General features: G+C 38.4%; 1 protein-coding gene across 2 annotated transcripts in view; it reads left to right on the forward strand.

Annotated features, from left to right (window-relative positions):
- Positions 1 to 18,310, forward strand: part of LAMA3 (laminin subunit alpha 3) — a 124,412-nt gene extending 106,102 nt beyond the window's left edge. For both annotated transcript variants that reach the window (XM_052787573.1, XM_052787572.1), the window contains 21 exons: positions 825 to 967; positions 2,033 to 2,209; positions 3,415 to 3,566; positions 3,665 to 3,827; positions 4,311 to 4,444; positions 4,945 to 5,095; positions 5,957 to 6,076; positions 7,014 to 7,138; positions 7,479 to 7,599; positions 8,784 to 8,924; positions 9,701 to 9,831; positions 10,708 to 10,839; positions 12,470 to 12,614; positions 12,901 to 13,067; positions 13,476 to 13,665; positions 13,968 to 14,108; positions 14,898 to 15,057; positions 15,197 to 15,324; positions 16,847 to 16,940; positions 17,297 to 17,416; positions 17,599 to 18,310. In XM_052787573.1, coding sequence (XP_052643533.1) covers positions 825 to 967; positions 2,033 to 2,209; positions 3,415 to 3,566; positions 3,665 to 3,827; positions 4,311 to 4,444; positions 4,945 to 5,095; positions 5,957 to 6,076; positions 7,014 to 7,138; positions 7,479 to 7,599; positions 8,784 to 8,924; positions 9,701 to 9,831; positions 10,708 to 10,839; positions 12,470 to 12,614; positions 12,901 to 13,067; positions 13,476 to 13,665; positions 13,968 to 14,108; positions 14,898 to 15,057; positions 15,197 to 15,324; positions 16,847 to 16,940; positions 17,297 to 17,416; positions 17,599 to 17,744 — 2,981 coding nt within the window. In that variant the 3' untranslated portion in view covers positions 17,745 to 18,310. The remainder of the gene's footprint in view (positions 1 to 824; positions 968 to 2,032; positions 2,210 to 3,414; positions 3,567 to 3,664; positions 3,828 to 4,310; positions 4,445 to 4,944; positions 5,096 to 5,956; positions 6,077 to 7,013; positions 7,139 to 7,478; positions 7,600 to 8,783; positions 8,925 to 9,700; positions 9,832 to 10,707; positions 10,840 to 12,469; positions 12,615 to 12,900; positions 13,068 to 13,475; positions 13,666 to 13,967; positions 14,109 to 14,897; positions 15,058 to 15,196; positions 15,325 to 16,846; positions 16,941 to 17,296; positions 17,417 to 17,598) is intronic.
- Positions 18,311 to 19,686: the final 1,376 nt, after the last annotated feature.

The raw sequence follows: 19,686 nt of genomic DNA on the forward strand, positions 1-19,686 counted from the left end.
CTGATAAAGTCAAGTGAGAGAAAACATTTTAAATAAGATAAATACAGGAGCTAGTCCTGCATGTTATTGCAGAGCCGTAAGTCATCCCTGCAGTTACAAGACTGGCTTAGAAGTCATATTTAGAAAAATACCAGGTCTGGATTTCTTTTTATTTGCCTTCTGCATAGGGTTGCAGTCTGCTAATACTTTCAGGCTTTTTATTTTTTTCAGTCACAGGAGATGAAAAATTGTTTCCTGTTTTAATGGAAGTTGAAGTTCTTATAGTATCTCCTTTTCTCCTGAAACAACCTGCCCATATACTGTAAGGCTCACTACTGAATTGTGATGACTAGCAATCCTGACACAAGAATATAAGACATGCCTTACTCGGTCAGGCCAGCAGTCTGCCTACCCCAGTATTTACTCTCCAACAGTGGCAGCAGGAGATGCTACTCCAAGAGTGCACATAAGCCTGACCCCTGTCTGCTGTCCATTATCCTCATCCTCCCCTAGCATCCACAGTCACTGGATAATAATGTTGGAGAGCACATCGCTGTCTGTTCTATTTAATATTTCTTTCTGGACCTGAATTTATCTAATACGTTTTTGGAACTGCTGATTCTGTCTGCTTCTGCAAATACCTTTGGCCACAAATTCCAGGAGTACAGTAACCTCTGTATAAACTGCTAGTTTCAGTGAGGGCTTCCTAATATTGTAGGACTAATGAAAACAGTTCTGTCATCACCCTGCTCACTGCTTTTCTGATAATCATGTAGTCATATCATATTTTCGCATCTGTTTTCCTCCTCCTTTCTATCATCAGTGATTTTTTTCTTTCATTGCAGTAAAAAAATTGACAAACAAACTTCCAGATCTGTTCAGCAAGATCGAGAGTATCAACCAACAGCTGATGCCAATAAGCAACATCTCTGAGAACGTAAATCGCATAAGAGAGCTGATTCAGCAGGCAAGAGATGCTGCAAATAAGGTCTGTCCTCCTGAACATTGCAATCATGTTTGACCTCGGTGGTTTGGAACAGCAGTACTTTTGTTCCTTTCTCTTTCTAAATCATTTTGTTAAAACATGTGTGAAAGATCAGACATAAATTTAATTCAACAGCACCACCCAGCACTTAAACTAACTGTGATGATGGAAAGCATAATAATTTGTGCATAAAAATGAGTGGATGCAGTAGCATCCTGCTGCATCCTCCTCCCATAAGGTTTTTTCCCAGGTCATCTCTGTAATACTTACTTGTACAATAGCCTCTCGCCTTCCAAGGTACATTGTGTTGGCTTTGGCAGGAGGGGTAGAGTTGGCTCTGCAGCTTAGAGGCAGGGCTCTCCACCCACGCATGGCCAGTGGAACACTGGCATTCCCATATGAGTTGTGTAGCCCTGTGCTCTCACGTCTCCAGCTGCCCCATGACGTTAGGAGTCAGCTACTAGCATCTTCTTATTAGACTGCCCTTACTCTATTTAAGCAACTGCTGTAGTTGCTCAAGGGATAGCATCGTCTCAGGTCCCAGAGAAGCATAACTGAGGTCATCACAAGTAACCTACAGTTAGAATGAATAAGAGGAATCTGTGACCATGGTGTAAATAGCTGTAATAGGACGTGTCTTTATTAGTATCAGAGGTGCATTATAATTTCCAGCAGACAGTCAAGTCCAGCTAAGTGAAGCACCAGGATATGTATGTAGACATCTAAATAATTCATAGGCTTGCTCTTTAGAGCTGCAGGGCATGTCCTTCCCTGTCTGTTTCATGAAGGTAACAATTACTTGTCAGAGGCGCAGTAAGGGTTGATTAATTGATGTCTGGAATAAAAAAGTGCTGTGTTAAGTATTGATAATACAGAATACTGTATTATTCAGTGTGTTTCCTAATTATATTGTTTTGTAGCATCAGAGTCCAAATCTGTAGTAATTGATGGCTGTAACATGACTAGGATATATAATAGGTTACTTTGCAATTAAACACAACAGTGAAATAAGTAGGAATAGTAGCAATACATAATTACAATGTACTGACTTTTGTTTTTTCTTAACAGGTTGCTATTCCTATGAGGTTCAATGGCAGCTCTGGTGTAGAGGTTCGACCTCCGAGCAACCTTGAAGATCTGAAAGGCTATACTTCACTTTCTTTCTTTCTCCAAAGACCTGAGACAAGATTAGACACCTCCCAGAGGGCATCAAATAAGTTTGTACTGTACCTGGGCAATAAAGATGTAGGTATATTTTGAGATTTAATCTGATTTTTAGAACAGACAACATGCTTTGAGAAACAAATGGGAAATGATTTATTTTGACTGAAGTTTATAGCTACTGTTGGCCCATTTCTTTATAATTGCCATTATGTGGTGGCAGAAGTGTTTTGTGAAGAATAGTTATTCCTCAACTGGCAAAGTAACTTGTTGGGTGACTGACTGATTTGCCTTTTGATGCTTTGCTGTTTTGCTCCTCTGGAAGTTACTTCTCAGTCATGGATACCATCATACAGTCTTGTCAGAAGTATCAGGTTCTGCAGCAGTCAGCACAAACTCAGCCCTACTACTGTGTCAGAGCTTTGACTCTTTTCACAGTATAAGCCACTGTGAGTTTCCCTGTTGGTTAAGAAAAAAATGGAGTTTTTTAAGGTCTTTTTTTTTTAAGTTCTAAAATTCAGTCCCTTAGCTCTTAATTTCTTTCTCTTCTGAATATGCAGAATAGTACGTACCTGCTTGTGCATTCAGGCTTGCTCAAGCACTATCAAACATTTAAAAAATTTCCTGCATGTGGTTCCTAACTATGTATTTTTAAGTCTTGTTATCTGATAGCAGCTGTATCTCTAGTGAGTCTTGTGCATACACAGAAAGCTGTTTAAAGGTAGTTGTTCTACACTGGATTTCACCTTTTTATCCCCTGAATATCTGGCCAGGATATCTGTTGACAGCATTTTAATTGTTACTTGTGAAATATGGTATGTTGGAGAAATAAAATGTGAATTATTTGGCAAAATGACTGCTTCCAGTCACCTCAGTAGGAACCATTGTCTTTGAGTGTTATCCAAACATCTTTTTTATTTCAGAGACGCTGAGTAATTTTTAGTAAAGGTGCCATGTTTTCATGGCTTTAGCTGGGAGATGTTACAAATGTGAAAATTATTTTAGCTACTGTTGTTATAAAAATAAAAAGCCACATGTGTCTCTTCAATTAATTTATGACTATATTCACTGAATCAGTGCAACACATTATTCATTGAATCAGTGCAACATGCAAGATAACAATTTTTTCTTCCCAGAACTGATAAACTTAATAACAATTCTTATCATTAGGTGGTTGGATTTCTTATGACTCATGCACAGTGTGATGATGTCTCTGAGGAAGTGCTGCTGTATTTTGTCTTCATTAACATTAATCATTTATTAATGATTATTTGCTTTGCTATTCTTAGGCTTCCAAGGACTATATTGGTATGGCTGTGAAGGATGGTCACCTCACTTGTGTCTATAACCTGGGAGATGGTGATGTAGAAATAGATGTGCAGCCGTTTGTGACTCAAAGCGAAACTGAGGAAGCCGTTATGGATCAAGTTAAGTTTGAAAGGTATAAGATCCACAGTGCACAACAGTCTTTTCCAAAACCTGTTAAGAACATCTTTTATTAGTGTGATGTGATATTTTGCCCATCTGTTTTGGTTTTAGGATTTACCAGTATGTAAGGCTGAATTACATCAAAGCAGCAACGTCCACTTCTCCAGACTATGCAAGCCCTTTGACTGCAAGCAGTGGAGGCAGTGACACTCTCCTAAATCTTGATCCCAGCACTGTTGTCTTTTATGTTGGAGGATACCCACCAGATTTTAGGGTACAAAGAGTTGCTTAGTCTTTAAAAGAGATTTCCGTGTTAATCATTCTGTTGTTCTTACAAGTAAAGATTGGAACTAGCAGTCTTTCAAAGGCTGTGTAAAAGTTTATCCGTGTCAGTAGGAATAGACAGGATGCAAGATGCTACTTCCTACAGAAGCTGCCTGGCTTATAGTATGCTAAAACTCAAAGAAGGGAGTGTGATTGTATTTCATCTGCCAAGGACAGCATGAAACCTGTCCAGCCCTGCTAAGTACTATTCCTAATCCATCCATTTGACTCTACTTTAAATTGTGCTGCAGTACTCCTAGGGTGGTATCAGATGGTTTGGATATTATATACAAAGATATAATAATTTTATTACATTTAGAATGTCATATTCTGTGCCTTATTAATATTTGCAGTAAGTCTTAGCAGTTACATGTCAAGGTACTATTTTGTCAGCTGATGTTGACGGAATGTTTTTGATGACACTATTTTGCAGCCTCCACAAAAGCTAGACTATCCTCATTATGAAGGCTGCATTGAATTAGACAACCTAAACGAGCATATTATCAGCCTTTACAACTTCAAGAGGACGTTTAATCTGAATACCACTGAAGTGCAACCCTGCAGAAGGTATGATATAAACACAGAAGTGTTTCACAGTTCTGCGATTTTTATCATTATGAATTCTTGTCTTTTCACATCCAGAAGAATAACACTGTGGCTAAACTAGTGATTTTTTTCTAACTCTTGGTCATTACTACATTTCTTAGAGAAAATCCTCAGTGTTGGCAGGATTCACATCTATGGCAATCTCAGCCCACTGGCCAACAATTTAGATGTTATAATACCCAGACACAATTCATGGACTAATGTATTCACCTCCTTTATAAAGTAAATATTACACTAAGTGCAAAAAAGTTAGTCACTAATGATTTCCTGTGTAAAGACGGTATGCAAATCCAATAGAAGCCAGTGGAAGGTTTTCTCTTGGGTTAGATCAGAATTTGGCCCTGTTAGTGGCCCTGTACCAAATGCTTTAACTTAAGCTTTTTTAAAATTATGACAGTAAGTCCATGTGGTAATAGTTTTTGCTCTCATATATTCACATCTGTGACACTGAATTATTACAGGTATAAAGAAGAGACTGACCAAAGCTATTTTGAAGGTACTGGTTATGCCAGTGTCACACTGAAAGAACCAAATACCCACAGCCGAGTACGCTACGAGCAGACAATTGAGACTACTGCAGATGAAGGCATTGTGTTTTTTGCAGCAAATGGGGTAATTCGTGGAATGCTTCTGTCTGTTTTGTGGTCCAAGAATATTTTTAAAATCTTCACTTACTCGAGAACATGTTAGATTTAGTAGTAACTGTAAGGAAATTTCTTAAAAGTATTATTTTTGTCCATGTGGCAGATTAGTAGATTCTGCTGTATTTTTAATGTCATATGGTTTAGTTTTAGGTAGTCCCACGAGGAGCAGGGAGTTGGACTTGATGATCCTTATGGGTCCTTCCAACTTGAGATATTCTATGAATCTATAATGGCTGCTTAATACTCACTTTGTCAAGGCTGAGAAAAAAATCATTCCAAGTAGCTCCTCCATTAGGCCATGCAGAGAATTTAGAACTGAGGACAGGCAGGGAGGTTGTAATTTGAATCAAACCAACTTTGAAATACTGAAATCCTCCAAAAGTGGAAGGGCACTCTTCCCAAATCTAGATATGGGTGGTAATAGAGTAAGGAAGAATTTAGAAAGTGACGTGGTGACTTATACCTGTAAAAGCTGCTCAAAACAGCAGTGATGCTACTTATCTAATAATACTATAGGCATGTTTGCAATCACTGTGACATGTTCTGGATAATTTCTCAATGCTGTAAAAAGTCAGTAGACATCTTGAAATGACAAAAAGTCCTCTAGAGATTTGGAGAACACATCTGGAGCTGATATCAGACCTGTTTGTAACAGTTTATTACTTCTTGTTGTTATTATTTTAAGTTTTAGTCTGCTTTGTGTTATCTTTTCCCCCAAAAGCTTTACTGAAACAACTAGATAGCTTCATTACAATTATTCACATGTCAGTGAAATATATATGAAATGTTGGCAGTTTAATTGTGGTGGCTTTTTTGTTTTTTACTGCAGGATCAGTTCATCAGTGTGCTCATTAAAGATGGTCATACAGTTTTTAGGTACAAAGTTGGCTCTGAGCCTCCAAAAGAAATAGAAACCAATGCAACTGTAAATGATGGAACATATAAGCAAGTATGTAATTTTAAACAATCAAGTGATCATTATTTGTAAAAATACACATTAGCTGAAACTAAACAGCTTGTTGTTGTAAGTTTAGTTGTGAAGTTTTCCTTTTGTATGGAGGGGATCAAACTGTTGGGGATTAGTTTGGACATGTGAAAATGAATCTTTCTACTGTTGTGCCTTCGTGTGAGTAAGTTCAGTTTTAACAGAAAAACCACCAAAGAAAAAACCTCTTTGACAGAGCATTGCTTTATTTAGAGCGAGCTGTGTACATTGCAATTATTAACATTATTTTAATACTTAGATTAGTGTTTTCACCACCTAAGGGTTTATTTCTTCAGGCCAGGCTGCTCTTTAGAGAGATCACTTTTTTGTACTCTTTTTGTTGTTGCTTGTCTGCTTAGCTTCAGCCTGGCTGTTTTGTAGCACTACTAGAGTGAGATCGTAAAGACATTGTTAAAACCTGTGATTGCCATGTTGATTCATTCTTGCTTTTCTCCTTACTACATCTCTAACTAAACAGTGTAGGTTGCAGGGTCTGCTAGAGGGAGTCTTTATGCTGTGCTGGGTCAAGTAACATCCAGCCAGCTGACTGACCTAGTCTTTGTATCAGGCAGCAGCTCCTGAATCTTCAGCTGCAAATAGAAGGCAATATCTGAATCTTAGGTGAGGTGTATTTTAAGGGCAATCTTCCTGAGGAAAATAAAACTTCACCTTGTATTTGGATAGTAGAGCATTTTCCTTAGGCATTTGCTTTGGCTAAATGCCCAAATTTTGCAAAGTACCTTTGAACTACTGCGGTTATTCTGGATTTAAGGCACTAGTAAGCAAGAGGAGGAAAAAACAAAACCCAACACTGTGGCCTGCTCTGTGGAAGTACTTTTAATCTGCTAAATGATTTTTGTTTCTTCTGAGTGAAGTAATTCTCATTATTCACCTATTTCAGATTCATTTGGTGCTTGCCCGAAGTAGGAATACTGTTCATGTCAGTCCTGATATTAAAGCCAACATAAATGTCTTCGTTTTCACTAAATACTATCTAGGTGGAATTCCACCTTCTCTACGGGAACGGTGAGTAATTGTGAAAAGACTGTAATACACAGGCTTTGTATGGAAAATCCATCTAAACTCTTTCCTTAGGCACTTTCTTTCACACTCTGTATTGGGTATCTTATGTGGTATGAAAATAACCAGTGTATAATACATGATCATAATCTGTGATTTTTGGCTAATGGTGGTATCTTTGTTGGAGTGTCCTGAAGACTGGGTTTGATCAGCATGAAGGAAGAAGGATTGCTCTTGTTCTGGTTTTCTATTTTTTATATTGTCAGCATTTACAGGCTACTATACTGGTGTGTGCTTTGAAATACCAGGCTACTGAACTCTTTTTCCTTCCACTCCCTGAAACCAGCTTTAATATATCCACACCTCCATTCCGGGGCTGCATGAAGAATGTGAAAAACCCTAACACTGCATCTGTTATTTTTGATGAGACTGTTGGTGTCAGCAAGAAATGTTCAGATGACTGGAAGGTAACTAACAAAGTTCCTTAAAAACTTCTGCTGGAGTTCATAGAGTCTGGTTTGTCTATAAATCCTGGACCATTATGTTTTACTTAGGTCAAAAATTATATTTGGTTAACATGTGATGGTAATAAAAGAACCTGGGCTTGGTATGAAGATATGGAAGAAAGGAAACTCCACCCCTACTGTGATAGCTTGCTCCAGCACGTAGTCCAACCTCTTAATTAATACTGTGTACAATTAAGAATTATATTTACCATGTAAGCTTGTTGGCTTCCAGTTGCTGTTATCGATTAGGCCAGAATACTTAGTTACTTAATACTACTCAGGATCTTTCCTCTCGCCAAGGTACTTATGCTTCCTAATTAAATGACCTCTCAATGCTTCTTCTTGAAAGAGCTAAGCAGACTCTACTTCCACTGAAGTCTCTCATTTATAGGCTATTGCTCCACTCATCTGTTTTATAATTATTTTCTGTGCATCCTTGAGTTTTGCCACGTTCTTTTTAAAATGGGACAATGTGACATTTCAGTCTTGGCTTAACTAATGCTGCATGGAGAGATGAAAACTACCCTTCTGCTTCTACTTACTGCTGCTTACATGGTGCATGATCCCATTTGCCCTTCGTACTATGGCATTGCTCTGAAAGTCTGTGCTCATTTGCTTTGCCTTTGTGGCATCTAAACCTTTCACAGAGCAATTTCTTTGCAGACCGTTTCCCTATGCAGAGGATCTGAACTTCATTCTCTGTCTGTATCTGTATGACTTCTCATGTATTAAAATGTGTTTTGTTCAAAAAGGCCCAGGTATATTCTGTCCTATGACTCACACAGTTTCAGTTATGTAGCTCATCTGCACAACTCCGTACTTATGAACAATTCCTCCAGCTGCTCACTTTTGTGTCCCCAAATGTGAAAACTTTCAAAGCCATCATGTCAATGCAAAGATTAGCTAGAGACAAACAGCTCATACTCAGCAACCCTCATCTCCCTTTAGAGTTTCTCAGATCATAGTGCTGGTGAAACCAATGCAGTTGGTCCATTCTGTGCTGAAATAATTGTACTTGCAGTTTGCCTTGTGCTTGGTTTTGATTGGAGTCGGTTGCAATTATGTTGAATAGGGCAGTTGTCCCGTGTTGCCATTTCTTCTGATTAAAGGGAAAATCACTGAAAGCATTATTATCTCTCTTTCAGCTCATCAGATCTGCAGCTTTCTCCAAGAAGGGAACACTGAGCCTGAGTGCAGCGGGTTTCCCTTTTCCCAAGGATTTCCAAGTTGGCTTTGGCTTTCAGACCATGGCATCAACTGGAACACTCTTGAATTACAATCTATGGGTATGAAACATGTTCAGCTTAGAATATGTGATTGGTTTTATTTCTGGATCAGTCACATCTGGTTTTGACTCTGTCAGTTTGGCATCAGTTTGTGTCATAAGTCTCATGTAGATTCCTGTATTTTAAGGCAAGAAATGGCTATTATAATAATCTTTTGAGCATGGCATCTTGCATGTCATAGGCCAGAGAAACTCATCCTGGCAATTTCTTCACTCAACCAACAAGTAGTTCAATGAGTAACTAAGCTTTGAACTTGAGGTTTCTGCAGAGGAGCTCATGCACCATAATACCACCATCACAGTAAGATAACTGTAGCCTAATACAGTTGACTGGAAATTTTCTCAGGAAAAACTGGCATTCTGCTCACGCAGAGATGTTACCATGATATGCAGAGAAAAGGGGTTGATTTTGGCTATGTTCTCTCAGAAAGCAGGGAGGTTCAAGCAGAACCCCATTCTTGCTGGCTGGAGGAGTTAAGAAGTGAGTGCACACCAGGCATTTGAGAAGTGGAGAACTGAATCCTCTGCTTTTTGTAAAAATAATTTAAACAAGTATTTTAAATAACTGTTTGCTCTTCAGAGGTATTTTAAAACAGGAACTATGCTAATCATGCAGAACAGGGTGTAATATCTGGTACTAGATGACTGAGAAATGCAATTTTAGTGTAAGAAAATTTCTTTCCCACGAGAGACCCCTGAGAACTGTGTTAATGGCAATATCAAGAAGAACTAAAGGCACTTGCATTTACCTGATCATTTTGTGGGATTCTTTTACAGCCTAATATTCTTACCATCTTTCTGAGACCTGGCTTTGTAATTGCAAAGATGGGAGAGAAGGAAATCGAACTGAAAAAGAAATATGAAGATGGGTCAATGCATTATGTGACAGTAATAAAAACAGACAACAGGTGAGTCCAGTTCTGTATCTGATTCTTTTATGTTGTGGTTGGAGAAAAAAGATTAAAATTGTGTGTGACTCGTTCTTTGGGTACACAGCTAAAAATGGCCACTGCTAGCAAACGATACTGAAATAAGGAAGCAAAAGGAGATTTTTAGTCCATGAATGTGCGTGTCGGTACCTGTGATGTTTCAGCTGTACATCACTATGCATGTCTTTTATAGATTGTGCGAGTTTTGACTGCTTGTCAAGCTGGAGCTTTGGAGCTCTTCCCCTTCCCATAGCCTTTATATATGTCACTGTAAGTTATAAATCTGTCTAACGTCGGTGGCTAAATGCTCAGGGAAGAAGCTAACATTGTGTCTGTTTTTTCAATAATGATCTGTTATGTAGATATCAGAAGAGACAATTTACTGAAAAGCTCCTAAATCATACTGATTTTTGTGGAACACATAAAATGACATAAGTGTTAGTTAAAGTGGAAAGTTTTGAATGATTGGCTATAACTTTGGGTAATTATAACTTAGTATTATCTGTACTAGCTGTTGCTAACATGTCAAGTGCACCATTTTGATACAGAAGGGTGAATCCTGTCCCATAGTTGTCAATGAGAGTTTTTTCACGAATTTCAGTTGGACCAAGATTTTACTGTAGGACTGAAGTACTTTCAACTCTTGCTGAATATGTACTACTGAAAAGCAGAGCAGTTTCATAGCAGTCAATGAGCACATACTGAAAAAATCCCAGAAGTAAGCTAATGAAGATCTAGCATGATTACAATGTAAGAAGAAAACACATCTGTCAAATGTTTTATATATATATATTTCATTTAGGTTCGTAACTATTTCTTTAGATTTCATGCTTGTTTTTATTCACTTTGTTTCAGAGTACATCTGCTGGTTGATGATGAATCGGCATTAGCATCAGTTGACTCTCCAAGAGCACGGGCATTAATCGAACCTATAAAATTTGGTGGAGATAATTTTGAAGGTTGCATCTCAAACATCTTTATAAAAAGGTATTTGGCCTAGAAAGATTTTAGTTTCATCTGTTTTGTCCTGTTTTCCTTCTTTAATCATATTAAAATCACTCTTTGCTAAATTGCTTTTCTTCTACATGCATGAAGCCTTCATGAACACATAACTTTGCTGCCCCAAAATATTCTTTTATTCAGGCAGATTATACGTGGTATTGAGGTGTAAGTAAATCTGCTGTTCAGATGTAATAGAATTTTAGTCTGAATCATACCTGTTTAGTAGTCTTTTAATCAAAGAATGAACTCAACATAGTGAATTGGAAGTGTATCCAAAAAGGTCTGCTAGATTGTATCATTATAGCTACACAGGGAGCTGGGTAATGAAATCAGCAAAGCTTACTGACAGAACCAAAACGGTTACACAAACAAATGAGAGCATATGTACAGAAATCATGTGCCTGATTTATGTTGTCTCTTTTTTCACTTGTGTTTCTCTGGTCATTGGAGACATCTTACAGGCAAAATTTAGGAGAAAAGTTATGTATAAATATGTTCTTTAAAGAAAAGCATTTCTTGAATCGCAAGTGATGTCCCAGTGGGGCTTTGTTTTAGCTAAGTTTTGATGAATATTTATACATGTGTAGAGTTTACAAAAAATAATGTATTTTGATTTGATTATCAAAGAATCACAGAATGGTTTGGGTTGGAAGGGACCGTTAAAGATGATCTAGTCCACCCCCCCTGCCATGGGCGGGGACATCTTTCACTAGATCATGTTGCTCAAATTATATCTTCATTTAAAGCACTGCAAGACAATGAAGTAACCTGTATGTTAACCTCCCCATCAGAAAACAAATCTGGAAAATTGCTTTTAGTACAAAAATAGGTGGAGAATTAATATTGTAGCTAGTCTGATCGAGTGAATGCGGAGCTGGACCAGAATTGAAGTTCAGGTTCTGCTCCCAACTCTACCACTCTTCTCATAGAAAACCAGTGGCAGGGAGCTTTGTTGCTCTTTCTAGTTGTAAAGTGTTTTGTAATTTACTGCTCAGAGGTGCTGTGTACAACTTACGAAATGATAGTATTACTTAATGTTACCCTTTATACACGCAGGAAATTGGTTTTGACAGTCTTTCTGATAGTTTGGCTATAATACCAAAGCTCCATATTAAGTTGTGATGGGCTTTCCCCCTTGACAAATCTCATTACAACATCTTATTTAAGGAGTGAATCACTGAGTTAGCAGGACCTGATGTTGACATTTTTTCTTGATCTGCCACTGGTTAAGCATAATTAACCAGCAAAGTTTTGGAGTCCGATCCAGAAATCTTATTCAATCAAGGCTGCTGTCATTTTTTCCCCTTTTTTAATGGCAATATTTGTTTGTTTTTTTAAAATAGATAGCTTTTAGCAAACAATACTTTGTTTAGAAGAGATGAGAACAAAACATCAGAGTTTTTCCATAGCCAAAAAAAAGGGCAGAACCAGGACAAATATGAATACTTTTTACAGCATTGAACGTACATTTTTCATCAAAAAATAAAAATCAGTGTTTTAATACCAGGTCACTGGGAAATCTATTTTGTACAGAACACAGTTTTACAATACAATGTTGATTACGCTAAAGAAAAGGAATGCTGTGTCACAGCACTTACTGCTTTCATCACTCTAGGGCAGGTCAGCTCCCTGAGGTTCAAAATCTCATTAATTATACTGCAAAGACTGGTGTATCCCTCGGAGCTTGCCGCAAATATGAGAACCTTGAACCAATGCTGCTGAAGGAATTTAAAAATCCTCTCAGGTTTAAGATGCTCAAGGTATGCTTGTTTTTACTGTCTTCTTTGCTCCAAGGCTTTGTCTGCACAGCCATGGTTTGTAGAGCTGAGATTCAGATGTTACTCATTTCCTTCCATCTCATATCTGAAGCAAGTTGTTTCTGTGTTGAAGTTCCATCCTAAACCCATACCTGTCCAGAATGACAACAGCTTCTCTGTCATTTAGAGAAGGCTGTTAACTGCCTCAGCTGGGAACTTTTAAATGTGTAGACTGAAATGTTTTTTTTTCATGTGCATACATAGTAAATGTTTCAGTTCTGTCTTACAGGTACAGAATGAAAAATACCTTGATTATTTGAAAGCTGCTAATGTGCAAAACCAGCAAACCCAAACTTTACCAACAGAGTTAAATGTCAGCAGTGAAGCATATCTGCTTGGAAACATCCCCAACAGTTTCATATCCTACATGTTTTCTCCACCGTCATCTACAGACAGGTAATACAAATGTTCTCTGTTCTCCTCCTAATACTTGAATTGTCAAAGCTGCTTGAATCTTTGGGTGCTAAGAGTTAGGATTTTCTTCTTGTTTATGTCTTGGGGCATAACAGAAGAGTGGTTCTAAAGGTTCAGGCATTTTTTTTCTATGCTAACATTTACCCAAACTGAGTAGATTGACTTGGATGTCGTGGACAGTTACAGTGCATATCAATGCCAAGTCCTAAGCCTGAATATGTCAACTTTGATTCACATTCAGAAAAGCAGGCAATATAGAACACCGTGATTCCACCCAAAAGCTATTCTGCATTTCACAAATGGAGTTTCACTGGCATTTTTCTGGAGAACAGAAAATACAATAAGTAACAAAATAGACCTGTATTTGAATATGCTTACTTTCCACTACAGGTTACATTTTTCTGTAGATGTACGGACTCGATCATCAAGAGGATTAATAGTTTTCATGGAGGAAAGGTCTGAGGACTCTTATATGGCTCTCCTCATTTCAAAAGGACATTTTGTCTTTTCACTTGGCTCTGAAGGAAAACGAATCAAAATCAAAACCAGTATTAAATACAATGATGGGCAATGGCACACTGTAAGTAGTATGGCACAGGAACTGTGGTGAAACCACAACTAGCATTCAGCAGGTACAGCCTATTGAATTTTTCAGGTATTAGAAATTTGATTTTGGTCATCTGAAGTTAACTCCTATGCCTGAAAGTTCTTGTGGTTGACAGGTTTCTGTTACAAGAGAGCTCATAGACACTGATCGTCCCAGCATGTTATTTTCAGTTTAAATATTTTAACAATACAGTGTTTAAGTTAAAGAAAAAAAATCTCCAGTGCCTTTCATTGGCCTTGGGGTTTTTCATTCTGTTATGTTTGCAACCCACAAAGGTGGTCTTCAGCACAGATGGGAAGAATGTCCGCCTTGTTGTTGACGGTCTAAGGGCCCAGCACAGAAGATTAGAAACAAATTCTGCCATCAGCATTAAGCCACCAATCTACGTGGGAGGGCTGCCATCACTGAAAAGACAGGTAAATAATTGACACATCCACCCCCACACACTCCCCATGCTGCACTAATTACATGTGAAAGTGTTAATATGCAGGACTTCCATGTTGAAAAGGTTTGGGGCTATTTCTAAGCACTGAGCGAGCACCATCTGTGACTGGTGTTTGCAGTTGTTCATTACAGTTCTTTTTCCTCACCTGTTCACACAGCTCTCAGCTGGACCCATATTTTCAACATGTTGCTGAGACACTGATGCCATGTACTGTTTTAATTTCTATTCTTTAAAAAGTAGAAAAGACCAAAGTCACATTTGTAATTCCAGGAATACCCTCTTCCTGCAGAATATTTACCTCAGTGGACTAAGCGATAATCTGTAGAGAAGCAGAGGAATCCTTCTCATTAAGGAATTATGAATGTAGAACTGGATTTTAATCTGAAATATGTGTGGTTCCTATTACTTTAAAAATTGGACAATTAATGATGCAGGGCATTTCATAAAATCAGATTTAAATAAACAGCCTCTTAGGAAGGGAAGGGTGTACTTGAGATTTCACAACTCCTGTTGTGTTGTCTTTTTGACACATCATTGGGAAGTATCTATTCAGCAAGCAGGAGTTATGTTAACTCAAAATCAACTGTTACTTTCATGTTTTAATTTTTTAATACCTTTTCACTGCATCAGAGATGGGTTTTAGGTGCCTTTAGTGTCAGTTGGCTTTTTACAGTTCAACAGTACAAAAGAACTAATGGGTCTTCTTACTAAAAAAATTGCCATCATGCTTTAGTATTCATGTTTTGAAATATGCTTTCAGAAAATAGCAATGAACAGTTTCAAGGGTTGCCTGAGGAATTTTAAGATGAATGGAAAAGTCATGAATGCGCCTCAGCAAAAAAATGGCGTACTTCCATGTCTGGATGTTCCCATGGACACGGGGATTTATTTCTTTAATGAAGGAGGATATATCACCATTGGTAAGCTGTGTAGAGATTATGGTATATGGAGTTATGTCTTAAGTGTGTATTTGTAAGGATTTTTTTATTTATTTTTACATGGCTTTCCAATTATCTCCTCCTATGATCATTCCTCTACCCACTGTTTAATTCTCCACAGGTAATTTGGTGGTGGGCTTGGATTTTAGGATTGTATTTACCATTCGACCAAGGAGTTCAACAGGTATACTCCTCCATGCTGGAAGCAAGCAAGACAACTACTTGACTGTTTACATGGAAGGAGGAAAGGTAAGTACAGGCTGTGTTTCCAGTTCAGCTGTATTGCCCTCATTCAGCAGGGGGAATTCTGACCTGGAATTCTGGACTTACGTGTTACAACATTTGTCTGTAAATATAACATTAAACAACTTCCTCAGAGTTGTTTAAAACCATCACATGGAAAATTGAGCATTTAACCTGTCTCTGTGCCTACGTTAGCAGCTTCCATTGTGTGCACACTGGTTTGCACAAGCTTTCTTTGCACATGCAGCAGTAGGACAGAGTCTTAATTTTCTCAGGCTTCTGAGCCTTTGAAAAAACCCACTGGGGTTTTGGCCAGAGGCTACAGAACTCCATGGCTTATTCCCACTCCTATGTCAGTCATCATGTGGCTGTACTGATGCAGCTCTGTAACCACGTCTGTTATAGAACTTGAGCAGTCTTGCTTTGTGTTAGCATCTTCTCCTCTAGTTGATGGGTGTCTCATGGTGGTGATTATTATCACTGTTGCTTTTTCTTAATGTAACAGCTTCTGAATGTGAGTCTTGGACTACAAAACTATTGTGGTTGCTGCTGGAGAGACATTAAATAGAAAGATGTCAGTGCTTCACAGAACCTGCTGTCTCATGGCATAGTTTAAACCAGCATGAGTCTACCTAACTTCAGAAAGCTCAGCTTTGCTCTTCTCTTCCCAGACTAGGGAACTTGGGTTTATTATTTCTCTTTTTGTGATGAGTTAGTTTCCCCCAGATGACTGACCTGGTTCAAGACACACCTAGCACATGGAAGCAGGGGCATCAACAGCTGGGGACTCCTTAAGGGCAAGATTGACCACTTTTTTCAGCAGTAATTTAGATTAATGCTGGCTGTCAGTGTGGACAGGATGCAACAGGAAGGAATAAAAGGTCAATGGGACACCATCAGTCAGCCTGATTGATAGGAAATGGACTCAGCATATCAGTTACCTGACCATTACCAAGTTTGTTGTAACCATCGCACCAGAAGAGAGTTTGAGAGGAAGATGTTGAAAAAAAAAATGCACTCACAAGCAGTAAGAAGCAAGATGTGAGAAAGCACAAGCAGGTGCTTGTTCAAAATGTCACCATAAATAGTTATGCTGCAAGCTTCGTGACTGAATTATGAGTAGTCCAAAATTGTGTGAAAGGCCAGAGAAACGTATTGCAGAGATTCTCTCAGGAGATGCCAAGCCTGTGGATGACTGCTTTGGGAAAGGAAAGGAAGGCCTAGTAGGAAAGACCTTGTCCCAGAGAGATTATGTCAAAATAATTAACATAATTTTGTAAGATTGAGAGGGAGAGACAAAGCTATGTATTTATGCTTGTAAAATTTGTCAAATATACTCTCCTGTGATTCTATTAGGGAAATTTGCTTTCCTCTTGGAGAGGGTAATTTCTGAAGTATGTATACAATGACTGTGACTTAAAACTAGGTGAAACCCAGCCATCCGAAGTTCAGTAAATTACTTAAAGTACTGTATTTTTCTCCTGCTCTTTTCTTTGCCACAGTAACTTAAAAGATAACTTTTTTACAGGTCATTGCTGCTGGAAATAGTGGTGCTGGAGCATTCCAGACATCAGTCACACCTAAGCAACCTCTATCTGATGGACAGTGGCATACTATTGCAGGTACATTTTACATACCTGCTCTTCTGAAACTTTGAAAGGGTGGTGGGCACTGAGCATAGCAGCTGCAGATTTTTTTTTATTGATCATTTCACTTCTGTTTATTCTGAGAATACTCTTTAGAACAATATAAGTGTCTTGTGTTAATTCAAGGCTTTACAAAAAGATGGGGTTTTTGGGCTGTATTTAGCCCCAGTTTACCTAGATGTGTCAATCTGACTTTGAATTAAAAAAACCCCTATTCTTCCTCTTAGTTAAATTTCAAGACAGATGCTATTTAAAAATAGTGCCATATTAGTGCCATAGTTGATTCTTTAATAGGGTTGAGAAAGGGTACTCATTCACCTGCTTCTTTGCAGTGTCTCAGAAGCAGAACACAGTGCAGCTAGAGGTGGGCACACAGAGTAACTATACCACTGGACTTCCACCCTCTCCTCCCAGACGTGTGCGTCAGCCACTCTACTTCGGCAAAATTCCAGGTAATATTATTGCTTCTTGTTTTTCATGTATCTACTAGCTTTTTTTCCTTTCCAAAACAAAGGCCCCATTCACGCAAGTAGTTCTATATCACTCCCCCTCTTTTGAAAGCCGTGTAATAATTAATGTTCTTTAAAATCATTCTCATTTTATTAACTTGATCTTTCTACCTTGTTTTTTGTAGCAAATTTGGACACACTGTGGCTTCCAGTTAAAGACCCATTTTTTGGCTGTCTTCGGAATATTAACATTAATGACAAACATGTCTCCACCAGGAGAATTTCAGACGTTCATGGTGTAGTGAGTTTGTATGGGTGCCCAGCGAAGTAACTTTGCTGTTACAGTAGCTGTACACACATCAGGTTGGGTCTGCTGAAGTACTGTGTGAATTCATGCAACATGGGTTCCCCTTTTGCTGATCACCATGTCACTGTCATCATGCTGGTTATTCAGAACAGCTGGTAAGCAAATGCATCCTCCTGATGTGGACTGTGCCAAGTATTTGCTTTGATAAACTCCCTTTTAAGTGTTACTGATTTCCAAGGTAATCCGTTGTGCCTTTTGAAATACATGCAGAAAATATAATTGTGTATACCCTACTGGGCCAAATTTTGCTCTCACCCACAACAGCATAGACTTGAGTAACTCCAGTGTGTTAATTTTGGAAATTTGCCTTAATGCTGGTCATCTTGAGAGCAAATTTGATCCACTAATATAAAGAATTTTATAAAAATGTAAATCTCTTTGGACTGATGTTTATACAGAAATGTACATTAATGTTAAAAGTAATAATAATATAAATGGAGTTTGAAGCACTTTAAGGAGTGAAACTCTGGGAGTTTGTTACAATGCTAGGAATCCTGGGGCCAAATAAATGCAGTATGTTCTTAAAACCATCCATTTTCTTGTTTGGTTATTTTAACCTGGTATTTCTTGTATGTGCTTTTTACAGGCTGCTATATCCTGCTTGCTTTATGCAAATATTTCTGTAGCTTTAAGAAGCTGATTTGCCTGAATAAGCAGCAGTCCATCATCTCTGCTTATTAGAATCTGGTTATATAAAAATCTCAGAAAGAGAGTAATTCTTGTAATCTTCAGAGTCAGAAAGTCTCCTCCATACGCTTTTTTTTCTGTTTAAATGAAGACAAGTTATATTAGGAACAGCAGTTGCACCTGCTACAGTTATGTAGCACAAATTGCAGGACTAAATCAGCAAAACTGTTTTCTTTGACATTCAAATCTTTACTTTGTACCTGATTGTGACCCATGGTGGAGGGCAGGAGACCAAGTTTGCTTTATTCTTCTGAATACACGGCTGGACTGAATAGACTTGACATGGCTGGTTCTTCCACTGTCATTCAGAAGCAGCATTTTGATAGTTACTTTTTTTTTTTTCAATTCCCTGATTCCAGCCCTCTTTTGCAAAACTGAAACATTTTCTAAGGCTGGTCCTAGGCGGGAGTAGACAGCAATGCAAACAAACCCTCCTTCCCACCTAATGCAATGTTTGCTCCCACCTTCCACTGCCTTCTTGCTCAAGGTGCAGCAGTGTGTCCTCAGTGTGTTTGGTATGAGGTCCTAGCTGGATTAATAGAGGATACCAGACCAATAGCCCTTATGGCTTTGGTCATTAATCCCTTATCAAATTTTTGCAGCTTTACAGGTCCTTTGCAGCTTTGCAGGGTGGCAAAAGTGTCAGAAAGCTGTTCACACCAAATCCTGTGTTGCTTTTTCTTTCATGGCAATTCTGTTACAGGCAAATCTGTGTCCATGCAGAGGTTTCTCAGCTGTAGAGCTAGTTTTGGAGGGAATGGGATGCAGTGAAAGCGTGCCGGGGTTGAGGTCTCTGAGGGAGCAGAGGATTGGCACATAATGGCAGAACTCTCTCTCTGGAGACGCTCTGCAGAAACAGCTTCTATTGCATGGCTGCCTGCCATGTGGGACAGAAAAACCCATCGGCCTAGAGGTGGTGGGGTTTGGAAATCATCTTTTCAGGTAGCAACAACTGAATCCTTTCTATGTGTAAAGCCCCCTGCCTTTGAAGTAGATTGTCAAATACTCAGGTGACCAAAACTGTGGAAATACTCAATTGATTTACTGGCCTTAGTTCACACTGAAAATTTCCACAAAGAGTAAGGAAGAACAGTTAAACTTTATCGAGCAATTCTCTAGTAACATTTCATATCTCATGCCCACCAGACTGCTCTCTGAAGCAGATTTTCCCTAATCACAAAAAAAGCCTTTTCCTTCTTCCCTTCCCCTTTCAGAAAAA

This window comes from Harpia harpyja, chromosome 5, assembly GCF_026419915.1.
Source record: "Harpia harpyja isolate bHarHar1 chromosome 5, bHarHar1 primary haplotype, whole genome shotgun sequence".
Classification (NCBI taxonomy): Eukaryota; Metazoa; Chordata; class Aves; order Accipitriformes; family Accipitridae; genus Harpia; species Harpia harpyja.